This window comes from Mixophyes fleayi, chromosome 1 (genome assembly GCF_038048845.1).
Source record: "Mixophyes fleayi isolate aMixFle1 chromosome 1, aMixFle1.hap1, whole genome shotgun sequence".
Lineage (NCBI taxonomy): Eukaryota > Metazoa > Chordata > Amphibia > Anura > Limnodynastidae > Mixophyes > Mixophyes fleayi.
This window is the reverse complement of record NC_134402.1, coordinates 190,602,135-190,617,337: the sequence shown is the minus strand read 5'-3', so window position 1 is coordinate 190,617,337 and position 15,203 is coordinate 190,602,135. Positions and strand designations below refer to the sequence as shown.

The 15,203-nt window shown below is 39.1% G+C and overlaps 1 protein-coding gene across 1 annotated transcript in view; it reads left to right on the top strand.

Annotated features, from left to right (window-relative positions):
* The first annotated feature begins 429 nt into the window (after positions 1-429).
* ARHGEF18 (Rho/Rac guanine nucleotide exchange factor 18) overlaps positions 430-15,203 on the top strand; it is a 261,370-nt gene continuing 246,596 nt past the window's right edge. The window contains exon 1 of the mRNA XM_075204679.1: positions 430-583. Coding sequence (XP_075060780.1) covers positions 430-583 — 154 coding nt within the window. The remainder of the gene's footprint in view (positions 584-15,203) is intronic.

Below are 15,203 nucleotides of genomic sequence, written 5' to 3'. Positions count from 1 at the left end.
CTAGCTGTCATTTTGTAGAATGCACTAAGTAAATGATAACTAGAATCTGATTGGTTGCTATTGGCAACATCTCCACTTTTTCAAACCCTCAGTTTAGTAAATATACCCCTAACACTCATCAAGTGATACATGATAAACATTTCCAGTCACAGGGGGGTATTTAGGTAACAAGGAGTACTTAGTAAGATGAGAAATAATGTAATAAATTTAATATACTAAGTGCTATATATAAGTTATTGTTGCTTTTATGTTATTATATTGTGGATCTTCATGTCAGAGAAAAGGAGTCTGGGCATTCTGCAGTTAAATATTTTTACTTTGGCCATGAATTACACGGCAGCCAGAACAGACTCTTAGAGGATGTACCTCCCCCTGCAGTCAGCCCCTAATTTGGAGCTCTGATGGGAATCCTGGTCTGTTTTGGTCCTGATGGTTCAGATTGAGCTTGACGTCTGCAGTCACACAGCTGGTTTAAATGTCTCCGTGGAAAAGCAGCTAGTTCTCGAGATGTCCGACTCTCTTCTAAACAACTCCTGGCCGTCTTTCTCTAAATTATGGATGAAGAGATGGTCGTTCAAAAGAGGTAAATACAAACAAAATAAAGAAACACACACGAGTATGACTTGCTGGGAGAGTGCTTGGATAACAAACCAGCAAGTTTGCCTGAAACAGGTGGCAGTAAAAAGACAGTTGAAGGGGACATTTAAAAATAATCCTACCAAATGCAAACGAAAGAAGACTTTGAAAACTATGACACATAAAAGTTTGAATACTAATCCTTTAGAATAAACATGCTAAAATAATATATAATGGCCCATTTAGAAAATTCAGTTGCCATTGTACATTCACTTAAAGTTATGAATATTGTAGTGAAAAGATATGCAGCAACAGATTACAAGCTTTTAAACAAGATTTGTTTCTGCCTTGTAAAAGTGTTGTTAAGATGTTATAACTATTATTACACAATTTTGAAAACTGCCACTGTGTTTATATGATTGAAATACAACACAAAACATAAGAAATGTGAAACAACATTTTGAGAGTTGTGATGAACTATAGTTTGCTTGCTTTACTTTCAAACTTCGTATTTGTATAGGTTATATCTTGGGGCTGCTAAAATATGTGTGTGGCTCTTCAGTTGGTATGGAACTATAAGTTACAGTTTGTCCTGGGAGATTGCAAAAGTCTGGTGTAAATGCATAAACACAGAAATCTATTGTAGCTGACAGGGCACAATTAGTGTATATTTGGAAACAGTCAGACCTATTCTTATGTTATTTGTGTTTGTTTTAGTGCTAGGCCAGTAATAGTTTATATAAATGTTTTTCATTTTATTGCCTATAATGGGCATCACTCATAAAGCGCACTTGGTATGAACTTGAAAACACCTTGGTTTTCCATCGGATGGTCTGCTCAATGCACATGAATGTGCACGACTACTTTCAGAAGAAGCGCACTGTGCAAAAAAATATCACATTTAAGTTCAACCTCACACCACTTTAAAACTATTTCTTTCATTAAATAAAACATATCTTTTTAAAAAACTGCTTAGTTTAGTCTCGTTTATGGCTTAAATTATTGAGAATAAGGGAAAATTGGAACTGTTTTTATTAACTGTTGCAGAACTATGTATGTGTGAAATTTTTTATTACATTGCTTGTAGTCTGCCTAGAAATGCATTTCTCCTCTTCAGCGCTAAGAGGCACAAAATGGGCCTCATAGCGAGACTGCTGTACAGGAAGGATCACCCCTAAAAAATGTCCTCGCTACCATTTTATTTCATTTCAGTAAACTTGCTCTGCAAAAGGAAATCTTTTCTGCACTGCTCTGCAAAGCTATGTGTAGTGGTGCACCAACACCATACTTTGTAAAGAACGTTCTGAAAGTTCTCCGCAAAAATGGCCACCTTGATCCACAAAACAAAGGCGATTTTTCACTGCATTTCTGACTTTTTGCTTTTCTTAAATGTCCACTGTGTTTGGTAAATATCAATAATTAGATCAATTAATTGTTAACAAAAGCACTTGTAAAATATCTGTTATTAGTCATCAAAGCTTTTTTGATTTCCTGATTGTCTTACAAATTGGAGAAAACATTTGCTAATGAAAAGAAAAATCCCATTTCAAATGTTTATCAAATTTTCTTGCTTGTATTAGTTTGATTATAGCTTATATGTAAAATACCATGGAAACATAAATGTAATAATGGTCTTAGGAGTTTTGCTTTGTCATGTCAGAGTTATTCCACTGTTGTGTTGCTTTCTTTGACCTTGGAAACTCAGCTGCTTTCACCCGTCTGTTAAGTACAGTGCAAGTGTCTTGCTGATAAGTACTGGATTGTGAGCGTTGTCTTGTTCTCACTAAACATGAGGTTTGAGAGTAAAAGTGAAACAGCCAAGTGGCTTTATTTAAGTCTATGAATTCTGAACTTTTTGCTTTGTCAACTTGATTTTCTACCTTAAGGTGACCTCTGTTTTAACTCTTGCAAACTATTAGCCAATATTTTATCAGTATGTATTATTTTGTTGATTTCACCTACAGACTTAACCGTTGTTGATTCACCTGACAGAGATGTATGGAAATTCCTTCATATTTCTGCATCTCTTCTGAGTTCCGAAATGTTTGTTGTTTTATATCTCAACAAATAATCTTGACTACCATAATGCACTGGAAGGTGGAGACAACACCCAAAGGGTTAATGTACTGAGATTTAATTATGTTGCCTTCTTAAAGTTTTTCTAGATTTATAATTTATTTTTATATTATTCCTAAGTCTTTGTAAATCCACATATCCATATAGACAGATTGGGGCTGATGCAAAGTGAGTACTATGTCAGTTTGTGTACCGTATCTTGCATGAAATTGCTCTGCACACGCATATGCACCCAAGGAGATTATTTGTTTCTGCCACTTATCCCAGCCTAGTAGGCCTAGTATAGTAACTGTGTGTTTGTGCAGGATAAAGACACAGGTGCAAATAGCAGATGATGATGATGACAGTCTCGAGCACTAGTGAACCACTTGTGATTGGCTATTTGTGATTGTACCGCTGATGCGGATTGATGCTTTCTTTGGTCTTTGGGGATATTTTATGTTTTTGTTTATGTGGTTAAGCAAAACATTTTTTTGTACACATAACAAACAGTTGTTTCTGCTCTTTCTGCTGTATTAAAGAGGCTTTCTAAGTTTGTTGTTTGTTGCACATAAAACAAATGGATAAAACATGGGCGCAAGTGTCTTTGACATGTGCCTGATGTAAAATAGGCACATATACATATGACCGAGCATATAGGCGTAACAAAGTTATTTTTACTTCTTGTTTGAGCATACAGCATGACAAATTTGTGACCAATTCTACATCAGGCCCATACGTTGAAATTGTAGAAATAATAATGATTTCTCAAAGGAAAGCGATTTAAATGATATATTCAGCACTTGTAATGGTTTATTATATTACATCAGATATAAATAAAATTTAGTGGGTAAATGTTTTCGGGTTAATAACGACATACAGACTAAATATTGAACCAAAGATAGAACTGTCAGTGGTGTGAAACAAAAAGAATTCAAAAGACAAAACAAAAACTTTATTCCATAGCTGTGTCATTTCTATAACATGTTTGCACATATAGACCCAACTGAAAAGTTGCATACTGTGCACTCACATTGATAAACAAATGTCCCTCACACTCACTCCTGTACCTGCACCAGACAGTTTAGAAATTCCAGCATCATTCCAGTGAAATGGATCATAGAAATAAAAAAGGGAAAAAGGCAAAAGACCGGCTTCAGTGTGATCTATATTTTAGTATTACTGTGACAACCTGTTTCCCTCCTTATAGTTTTTTATGGCCTACATGCTATAAACAGCTCATTTAAAATCTACATTAGAATCCTTTGATCCATTCCAGGATTAAATCTATTGTCAATCAAAAGTCCTGTAAAGGTGTCAAATGCAGTGGAAATGCATGACACCTACCATTGAAAATTGAACAAAGAATACTGTAATATTCCAAAAATCCTGACACTGTGTAAGTGTTACTAAATTCATCAATATTCCAATAGCAAAATATCAGAAAACACAGCATTATGTATCCCACAGACAGCTAAATATAATGTAACATAATAGATATACAACAACAAACAAATTTTTCATCAGAGGTTGGATACATTGTAATATATAATAAATGAAAGGTGCTTAATAATATTGTAATTCTAGAAGCTTTTAGACAAATCGGTATTCCAGTACAGCCTCAGTTGATAGTTTAAATAATAAATAAGTCCATAAATACAGAATATTTCACTTCTAAATTGGCTTAATTCACCACTGAATTTCAAAGACAAATGACCTGAAAAGGCAAGAACCCCTTCTCTGTATTCCACAGATATAATGATTTTCACAAACAAGAACTAAAGGAAGCAGGGCACAAATACCATAGCACAACAATATCATTAAAAATAAAGTTGTTTTTCTGTGATTCTTGCTTCTCTCAGGTCCGCTCGGTTGATCTTGGGTAGCTTGTTTTGAGATATTTTTATCAACATAATTGGTTCTTAAAAAAAAAGGGGGGGGGATTCATTCATGTCTGCTTTAAGGGATGCTTAATTCTCTTTTAATACTCCCCTTTTCACCTGACATTCTTTATATTTTGGGCTCATGTAGAATTTGATGTATTTGTGCACCAAACATAAGCCCGAAAAACTCACATATGAAAAAGTGCATTTAAATGCATATGCTCAATCAGAGGCATCTCAAGATACATCAAGCCCTATAGCATTAGCATATGCTCCAGGTTGATGTCAAGTAACAAGTGTGTTTAGAGATAGATAGCGTAGAGATGTGGCTTGACAGTGTTAGTAGTAAATGCAAAATATGTATTACCCTATTTGTACACAGGGCCGGATTAACCCGAGGTCTAACTGGGCTACAGCCCAGGGGCCTTGGGCATCCAGGGGGCCCTTGACAGAGCTCAGCAGAATTATTGATCAGGACAGGGGCGGGGGCGCCCCCGGCCCGATAAATGCTGAGCTCTGTCACTGCAGTCCTCCTTCTCCGGCGCGCAGTAATCTCCTTACTGAGGAGATCTCGCGAGAGTGTCACTAGATCTCCTCAGTAAGCAGCTTACAGCGCGCCGCAGAAGGAGGACTGCAGTGACAGGAGAAGGTAAGTGCTTGGGGGGTGTGTGGGGGGGGGTGGTCGGCTAACAGAGGGGCCAGTCTGCTAACGGGGGGGGGGCCTCACGGGGGAATGGGGGCCCCCTTAGCCCTGTTTGTACACAATATAATACTGTAATGAAGTGTCATATACATAAGAGAAAAAAGCTGGACTGTATTATTAATAAATACAAATATCACTTGTTTGTCTCTTCAAGAATGAAATGGTAATCTTACTTCCTGGAAATGGAAATATCAATTAAGTAATGCAAATAGACGGCCACAACTTATAAAATAATAAAGCGGCCACACTAACGGGTACTATCATTGAGAGAGGTCATGATGCATCCGGCCAACCAGAAGCAGCAAGATAGTGCTGCCAATTGTCATCATCATCATCAGTGTGTATTGTTGTATTGTTGCACCAACCCTCCGGCTCCCACAAGAGATATACCTCCTTACAGGTATATATGCATCTGCGTCCAAGGCTGCTTGAGTCGCAATTATATGTACATGCCCTTACTGTACTTAACCTACATTTGCCCACCACTTCCCGCTCCCCATTCCACCTCTCCAATCTTAAGGAGTTGTCAGTACATCATGCGACCATATCTGTATACATATGTGTATGTACTTTTGTGCGCATACGCAGTATGGAAATGCACATTTTATGCTAAATAACATATAGGTAAAACATAGAAACATAGAATTTAACGGCCCCTAAGAACCGCTTGGCCCATCTAGTCTGCCCATTGTTTTATTACCCTATGGCAACCTCAAACCCTATTTGATCCTTTATTCTTCATAAGGATATTCTTATAAAGGTACTTTCAACGCTACATGAGCCTCTTTGTGTATAAAATATATAGTTTGTGGAATACATATGCTTGAATACTGTAACAACTAATGTTCAAAATGGTGCACAAGGTAATGCACTTTCTTACAACCCATGGAATAAAGGCTTAATTCTTATTTTTTACAGTGGTACCAGCTCTTACTTTCTTTGTTATTGACTCTATGTGATATCCAGGGTGTATATATCTGTGGCATATACTTATCATTATTTACTGCAGCGTATTCATGATTTGATTTTTTAATGGATAGAGGATTTTAATGTTAATTTATTGTTTTAGTACAAAACATTGTCATGTAGGATTTTTTAAAATTTATACTATATTGAACAATATGTTACTGTACATCTTTAATATCATACAGCGAAGTACACGGTTTAAAATAGTTTTTATTATAGAGAGCTGTTATATAGGTAAGGCAGGGGAACCATCTGTAAGTCCATTTGGTTGGCTATTACAACCTGAAAGTAGTAATTACAAGTCATGTCTTCAAATCTTTGACAGAGTACATAATGATCTCAAGGGGGGGTTAATATAAACAGGATATTCTTCAAAAAGGATATAGCCTACATTGGATTTGTATTCTTTGACTTTTAAGAGTTTTTCACTTTTTATGGTTTTACTTTCAATGTCCTGCTTTACTTTGGTTGGGGTCCCTTTTCTTTGTTCTATTGAGCAAGTTCCTTCCTTTTGCATATATAATAGCTGGCACCTCTGCTACTCAACTTCAGCAATCTTCAGGCATCGCTGGAGCAAGAAATATCTGACACATTGGCTAAATAGGTAGGGACCCTTACCTAAGCAAAATCAATCTAATCAGCAGGTTCTCTTGATTATAGGTATACCAACGATGTACACTTTGTACAATGTCTAATTCTGTTCAATGGTCCAAGGTCAGGGGTAGGCATTTTAGTTTTAAATGCATTTTCTTATCGTGGGGGTGGGGTGGGGGGGGGGGGGGGCAATGTTGGGGCCTGCATCTATTTGGGAAAATAATATAAGTCTGTGATATACATATACATATTTATTGCATAAGTGAATGGTTCTCATGCAAAATGTGTAAGCGTCACAACACGTTGTGGATTTATTGAACTTGGGAAGCTATGGGTATTATTCCCACCACTAATTCCCCAATGCCAGCTAAGTAATGTACAAAGATGTGACCCATGTTTTCTTTTAGAATATTATATGATCCCTACAAATTGTAAGGGTCATAAAATATTCTATTCCATTCTGTTAGTGAAACAGTAGCTTCAGAAACCAGAGCCAGTTCAAGACCCAAGTTCAGGAACAAATCTCACAGTAGCTAGCCTGGTGGACAAATCAACCTGACCTGGGAGATTTTCATAAGAACCCAGCAGTGACTTACAATCACTACAGATGCCAAGCTTTAAGATGGGAAGCCCACATACTAAACCAGGTAGACAATACCCATGTGTTAATTAATTAATAAGTTAATTATTTATTTAATGGCTATTTACATTTTGCTTCGAGCCTACATCCAATATAGATTATTTGAGTAAGTTTACCTTCGCCGTGTAGATGTAGATCTGGTGGCTTTGTGTTCAAAGTAAATCTTTAAATCTTCTGCACCAGATTCTGGATCTATCCTCTGTCAATTTTTGGGAATTTCATACTACTGGCATATCTGTTACTTTCAGTTTTCTTAATCACTGGAAGCATTACTAAGATCAAGGAGGATTAATTGTCATAGTATTCATTCCTTGTGGCTAAGGAAGTCTTGCTTCTCTCAACTAGTCAAAATAACAAAGCAAACCATTTCAACGTCACCAAAATAGGCTTATTAGTGTACACTTTTTCTTTAGGCATTTATGAAGAAACATACAAATATAGTTTAGCCCATTTTATGTGGTCCTATCTGTCATTACTACCTTGAAAGCCAAGAAATCATCTGCAGCCTCTAAAATATATTGTTAGATTTGAGAGTTATAAGAATGATGTGACTCAATCAAACAACAGTTTTCCACATATTTGGCAGTTGTTGAATGCATTTCTATTGGAATGTATGACACTGTCACTCGCTGGACTATTAGTTCCGCTAGTTCTAGACATGGGTCTCTCTCGCTCTTTTGCCGGCATCTTCACTCCACATCAGTGGTAATATCTGCCAGCCGCAGACCATTCCATGCTACATTGTATCTTACCTGTTCCTGGACATGTCTTTACTCCACATCAGTGGTAATACCTGCCAGCCGCAGACCATTCCATGCTACATTGTATCTCACCTGCTCCTGGACAAGTCTTCACTCCACATCAGTGGTAATTACCTGCCAGCCGCAGATCGCTCCATGCAACATTGTATCTTACCTGCTCCTGGACAAGTCTTCACTCCACATCAGTGGTAATACCTGCCAGCCGCAGACCGTTCCATGCTACATTGTATCTTACCTGTTCCTGGACAAGTCTTTACTCCACATCAGTGGTAATACCTGCCAGCCGCAGACCATTCCATGCTACATTGTATCTTACCTGTTCCTGGACAAGTCTTTACTCCACATCAGTGGTAATACCTGCCAGCCGCAGACCGTTCCATGCTACATTGTATCTTACCTGTTCCTGGACAAGTCTTTACTCCACATCAGTGGTAATACTTGCCAGCCGCAGACGGCTCCATGCTATTTCGTATCTACCTGCTTCTGGACAAGTCTTCATTCCACATCAGTGGTAAATATCTATTTTCGGGACTAAGTTCTGTCATGCCTCTGTGGTAATAGCCGTGAGTCGCTGACTCATCTACTACTCTGTATGATAAGTCTTGTAGGTGGGAGTGAAAGGTGTTTACCAGAGACAAGACAAGTCGAAGGTCAGAGGTAGATCTAAGAGGGCAGGAAGGAGAGTATTTTGATATGAGATTTGAGATGTATGCAGGGTTAGTGTTGTTGAGGGCTTTTGAAGGTAAGAGTGAGTAATTTTAATTTGATTCTGGAGGACACAGGGAGCCAGTGTAGAGATTTGCAAAGTGGTGCAGCAGATGTGGAGTGGTGAGATCAGGAAGGGGAAGATCAGTCTTGCAGAAGCATTTAGGATGGATTGAAGTGTGGATATATGGGTGTCAGGAATTTCAGATAGCAGGAGGTTACAATAGTCAAGACAAGAGATGATGAGAGAATGGATAAGGGTTTTAGTAGCATGTTGAGTAAGAAAAGGGCGTATTCTGGCAATGTTTTAAGGTGAAGTCGACAGGACTGGGAGAGAGTCTGTATGTGAGGAATAAAGCAGAGGGTGGAGTTAAGTGTAACACCAAGGCAGCAGGCTTGGGAGACTGAGGAAATTGTGATGTTATTGACAGTAAGGGAGATCTGAGGGCAGGTGGTGACTCTGGCAGGAGGAAAGATAATAAGCTCAGTTTTGGATATGTTGAGCTTTAAGTAGCTTTGGGACATCCATGTGGAGATAGCAGAAAGACAGTTGGTTACATGAGATAGTACAGAAGGAGAGAGGTCAGGGGAAGAGATATAGATTTGGGTGTTGTCAGCGTAGAGGTGGTATTGGAAGCTGAATGAGCGAATTAGTGCCCCAAGAGAAAAGGTGTACAATGAAAAAATTAAAGGCCCAAGAACAGAGCCTTGTGGGACCCCAACAGATAGTGGAAGTGGAGGGGAGGATGTGCCAGAGGTAGAAACACTAAAGGAGCGTTTTGATAGGTAGGAAGTTGTGAGGATACCGGGTTTAACGTAACCTTCTGCACCGTACAGCTGGCCTACCCAAGGTTCAAAATCACCCAGGCAAATATTCAAAATAAAGCAAGTTTATTTAACAAAATGGTAGCACAAAACAGAAATAAACATATTTAAATAATAACCTGCAAAAAATAACACTACAGTCTGGCACAGCCAACATACAGGGTATAATGAAAACACCTCACCAGTGTCCTTGTAAATTTCAGGGACTGCTGTCTACTAATCCAAGCGTTTTACACTCTCTCATTTAAGGCTACCAGCAAAGGTAGCGGCCTTGAGTCACTGTCACTCGGTGGACACACAGCTCTCTGGAGAGGTAGATCAGGGCAACAGCAGTACTCCAGTGACCGACTGTCCCATTCCTGTCAGGGGCAGAGATCAATATCTCAATGCCAGCCTGACTTCAGCTATCACTGGGTAGTGAATGCCAGTTTGCTGCTCTCTGCAGCTGGTTTTTAAAGGCAAGCATTACCTCCTTAGAAGTTTAAGGACCTGCCTGATTGGTCCTTTTCTGTGTTAATTTTCTCACAAGTAAACATACAGACGAAGGGATATGAGATGAGTCACTCCTGATTTAATTAGGGACAGGTATTGTTCTGTGGCTATACAGCAAAGTTTGTTTAACAGGAGAGATCACAATTCAGACACATTTACATTTAAATACACAATGCAGTCCTCTGTAATTAAACATATATCTCTGTCTGTGGGCCTTTCCCTATTCTAGCACACACAGACCTACAGCTAAAGAAAGACAAGAAACCCCCTGGTGTGATGTACTTTCATACAGGACTGGTGGACAATAATCCTTTTTCTTAGGCTGACACAATGGACTAGTCTGCAAGATAACAAACCATGCCGGCAAACATTTTAACTACTTTCAAAATAGAATATATACAATACTAAATATGACCGACAAATATGAAGGCTAGAAAAATTATATGTTTTTATAGTCCGCAGTTTGTGAGAAACCAGGTGCAGACAGGTTGAGGAGATATTAATACCTCGTTTTCCCACAGAAGTGAACCAGGAAAGAACTGTATTACGAAGGCCAATGGAGTGAAGGATGTGTAGGAGAAGAGGGGATCAATAGTATCAAAAGCAGCAGAGAGATCCAGGAAAAAGAGTATGGAGAAATTACCCTTAGATTTTGCAGTAAATAAATCATTGGTCACTTTTGTGAGAGCAGTTTCAGTGGAATGTTGGGGGCGAAAGCCTGATTACAGACAGTCGAGAATGGAATGAGAGGAGAGAAAGTGAGACAGGCGTTTGTACACTAAACACTCAAGTAGTTTGGAGGCAAAGAGGATGAGAGAAATAGGGCGGAAGTTGCAGAGAGAGGCTGGATCGAGAAATGATTTCTTTAGAATAGGTGAGATAAGCGCATGTTTAAAGGAGGATGGAAATGTGCCAGTGGAGACAGACAGGTAGAAGAGGTAAGTTAGGGGTGGGCATGCAGTGGAGGAGAGGGTTGCAAGGGAATAGGGTCGAGTGGACAGGTTGTAGGGCAAACTGATAAAATGAGTGCAGAGACTTTGTCTTCAGTTACTGGAGAGAATGAATTAAGGCTGAATTTGGGAGTGTAGGTAAAGATGGGTAGAGGGAGTGGACTGAGTGGAATTTGGCATGAGGAAATATCTTGTCGAATGGTGTCAATTTTGTCTTTGAAGTAGGTGGCAAAATCATGGGCGGTGAGGGAGGAAGGAGGAGGTGCAGGTGGACAGAAAAGTGATTTGAAGGTGACAAAGAGGCGACATGGGTTAGAAGATTGGTTGAATATTAGAGATTTGAAGAATGTTTGCTTGGCAATTGAAAGGGCAGGGCTGTAAGATGAAAGGATAAATTTATAGTGGAGGAAATCTGGATAAAAACGAGATTTGCTCCATTGCCACTCTGCAGTGCAGGAGCATTTTTGCAGGTAGCGGGTCTGTTTGTTGTGCCATAGCTGGGGTTTGGATCATTGGAGACTATATGCAGTAGCTGCAGCTGCATTGTCTAGGGCTGAAGTGAGTGTATTGTTATAGAAAGAGGCAGCCTGATTAGGACAGGACAATGCAGTCATTGGAGAAAATAGTTGTTTTAGGGAAAATGAGAAGTGGATTGGGTTAAGAGTACTTAGGTTTAATTGTGTATGTGTGTATTTGGGTTCAGGAGGAAGGGCATGATGTAAAGTGTGTCTGAAGGAAATAGGTTGTAGTCGGAGAGTAGAAAGGCTAAATTGAAGAAACTAGAGATGGAGCAGTAGTGGGAGAAGACAAGGTCAAGGGAGTACCCATCACAGTGGGTGGGGGATGACATCCATTCAGAGAGACCAAAGAAGGAAGTAAGTGAAAGAAGTTTAGTGGCAGAAGTGACAGTGCGATTATCAATGAGAATGTTGAAATCGCCTAGTATGAGTGTAGGCAGGTCAAAGGATAGCAAATATGTGAGCCAGGCTGCAAAGTTGTAAAGGAGTTGGGAAACTAGACCTGGGGGTCGATAAATGACAGCAACACGAAGGTGGAGAGGATAAAATATACGGATAGTGTGCACTTCAAAAGAAGAGAATGAGAGGGAGGGTTCAGCGGGTATCACTTGGAAGGCACAACTTGGAGAGAGCAGAATGCTTACTCCACCACCTTGTCTGTTTCCGGATCTGGGAGTGTGGCTGAGGGAGAGTCCCCCATAGGAGAATGCTGCAGGGGATGTAGTGTCAAAGGAGGTGAGCCAAGTTTCTGTAATGGCAATAAGGTTGAGGGATTTAGAAATGAATATATCATGGATGGATGTAAGTTTGCTACAAAAAGATTTGGCGTTCCATAGTGTATAGGAGAAGGGAAGAGAGGGTAGTGGAGATATGTGGATAAGGTTGGAGGGATTGGAATTACAGCATGGATGGAAAGGTTTGGGGTGGAACGAGGAGTGTGAGCAGATAATGGGGATTGTACGGGGCGCAGGGCTAGGCGAGATATCACCAGAAACGTTGAGAAGGAGCAGGGTGAAAAAGAGGACATGCAAGGAGGATTTGTGGGTGTGAGGTTTATTTCTGTTTATGAAGGCTGGTGAGTGCTGGAGACAAAACAGTTGATGTGTGCAGACTAGCGAGGAGGGAAGTAGTGAAGGGGAAATTATAATCGAGGCGAGAGGAATAGGATGTTGCAGAAAGAAGAGCAGAGACTGTAAATTGAGTAGGTGCATGATGGAGAGTTGTGAATGAATGTGTATTAGCTAGAGTAGGTAATGAGAGAGTAAAAAGGAACAATTGATCTAAATTGTGTGGGTCAATGTAAGAGGTGAAGGATACTTTACCGTTCTCTGGCTGGGGTTAATGGAGTAGGCAGTTTCTGCTGCTCTGACACGACGAGGTCCAGGAAGATGCTGACAGTTGGGTGCAGAGGGTCCAGCAGCCAAAAAGAGATGATAACAGCAATCACAACTGAGCTCAGTGGGCAGCTGAACAGATGTTGAAACAGCAATAACAGTTGTGCTCTGTGGGTCCCACAGCTGGAAGAGATGGTAGCTCTATAGATGCTAAAACAGCCTTTTTTCTTTCGGTAAGAAGTTGATCCTCAGCGCTGCTGTAAGGTTTGCCAACAGTATTTATAAATATCCAAAGCAATTTAATTGTTATTTTGCATTCCGGCAGTTGCAGGAAAGGTTATTCTACTTTAAAAGAAAGCGGATGCTTATATTTAAAGGGATATTAAATGCTAAATTTGACTTTGGATTTCATTACTAACATTGTCCATCCACTAATCTGTAATGTATGTGACATTTTGTTAGAGTCATATATTGTGTACACATAGGGTACTGCGTACAAATATGCTCATGCATTTGATACTACTATTATCAAGCTACTTCTCTATGCTTTATCTGGAAGCTTGTAAACTTGTAGTGCTCGTCAATGCTCCAGTTATTAACCAAAAAGCTTTCTCTATCTCTACTGTCCCTACTTTTCTGACATCATCACTCTCCAAACTGCAATGATTGCAGACAGAAGAGTAGATGACTTATAACATACTGTATTCTTTGGGGAAGGTGCAGCGTACCAAATTATGGAACAAGAGGTGAGTCTTTGCTGCATGTAGAATTCTGTCACCTGAGATGAGGTACTCACTTTGTCTCACTGAAGGAATGGCCCTGGTGCCCACACCTTTCCCCCTGGGCACCGAGTCATTAAAGGTAATCAAATAAATAAATAAATAAATAAAAGTCCATTGGACCCTTAAAATTATAAAATCACTACAGCTTGACTTAAAACAAAATCATATTTAATAAACATATAAAAATCCACAATGTGATGCAAACAGCCATTCACTTAGCAATGTGTTCATTTTTATATCCAATACATTTACATCAAAGCATATGGTGTGATAATGTTTACATTTCACATATTGTTTAAAATGGGGAAAAAAATTAAGCTACAATTTTTGAGCCCTCATCTTGGATGACAACAGGATGAGGTCACACAGGGCCTGATTCATTAAGGATCTTAACTTGAGAAACTTCTTTTTTCAGTCTCCTGGACAAAACCATGTTACAATGCAAGGGGTGCAAATTAGTATTCTGTTTTGCACATAAGTTAAATACTGACTGTTTTTTCATGTAGCACACAAATATCAACTTTAAATTTCAGTGTATAAATAAGCTATCAAGTGTGTGCTACATGAAAAAACAGTCAATATTTAACTTATGTGCAATACAGAATACCTATTTGCACCCCTTGCATTGTAACATGGTTTTGTCCAAGAGACTGAAATAAGAAGTTTCTCAAGTTAAGATCCTTAATGAATCAGGCCCACAGAGAGCACTTTGTATAAGCCCTCTCCCTACAGTCTTCACTGATCCCCAGTGCGTAATATTTGTGCCGAGCTGATACTGTTTTACATCAGCATGTGGCTGTAATAATGAGCATGTGTCATTGTGAAGTGGCGCGTCTGATTGCTGAACATTTAATGTAACACATTTTACTTTTTTTTTTTTTTACCAAAGTTTAAGAGTAATGCTATTTAGATTCATGAACATTGGTGTCAACAGTGTAAAAATAGTCAGTCATTGGTCTCTCATATCACATGAGCCACTGTCATGTTTTCAGACTTTTGTGAAAACATGGATCTTGAAAACAAACATTATTCAAAATGAGTTTAAACAAATAACCAGACCTTACCCAGATATCACATCTCCCATAGTACAGTCATGGCTAAAAGTTTTAAGAATGACACAAGTATTGGTTTTCAGAAAGTTTGCTGCTTCTGTGTTTTTAGATCTTTTTGTCAGATGTTGCTATGGTATATTGAAATAAAATTACAAGCATTTCATAAGTGTCAAAGACTTTTATTGACACTAAGTTTATGCAAAGAGTCAATATTTGCAGTATTGACCCATCTTTTTGAAGACCTCTGCAATTCGCTCTGGTATGCTGTCAATCAACTTCTGGGCCACATACTGACTGATGGCTGTTGCCTAATCAATGTTTGGGGTTTGTCAGAATTTGTGGGTTTTTGTTTGTACACCCACCTCTT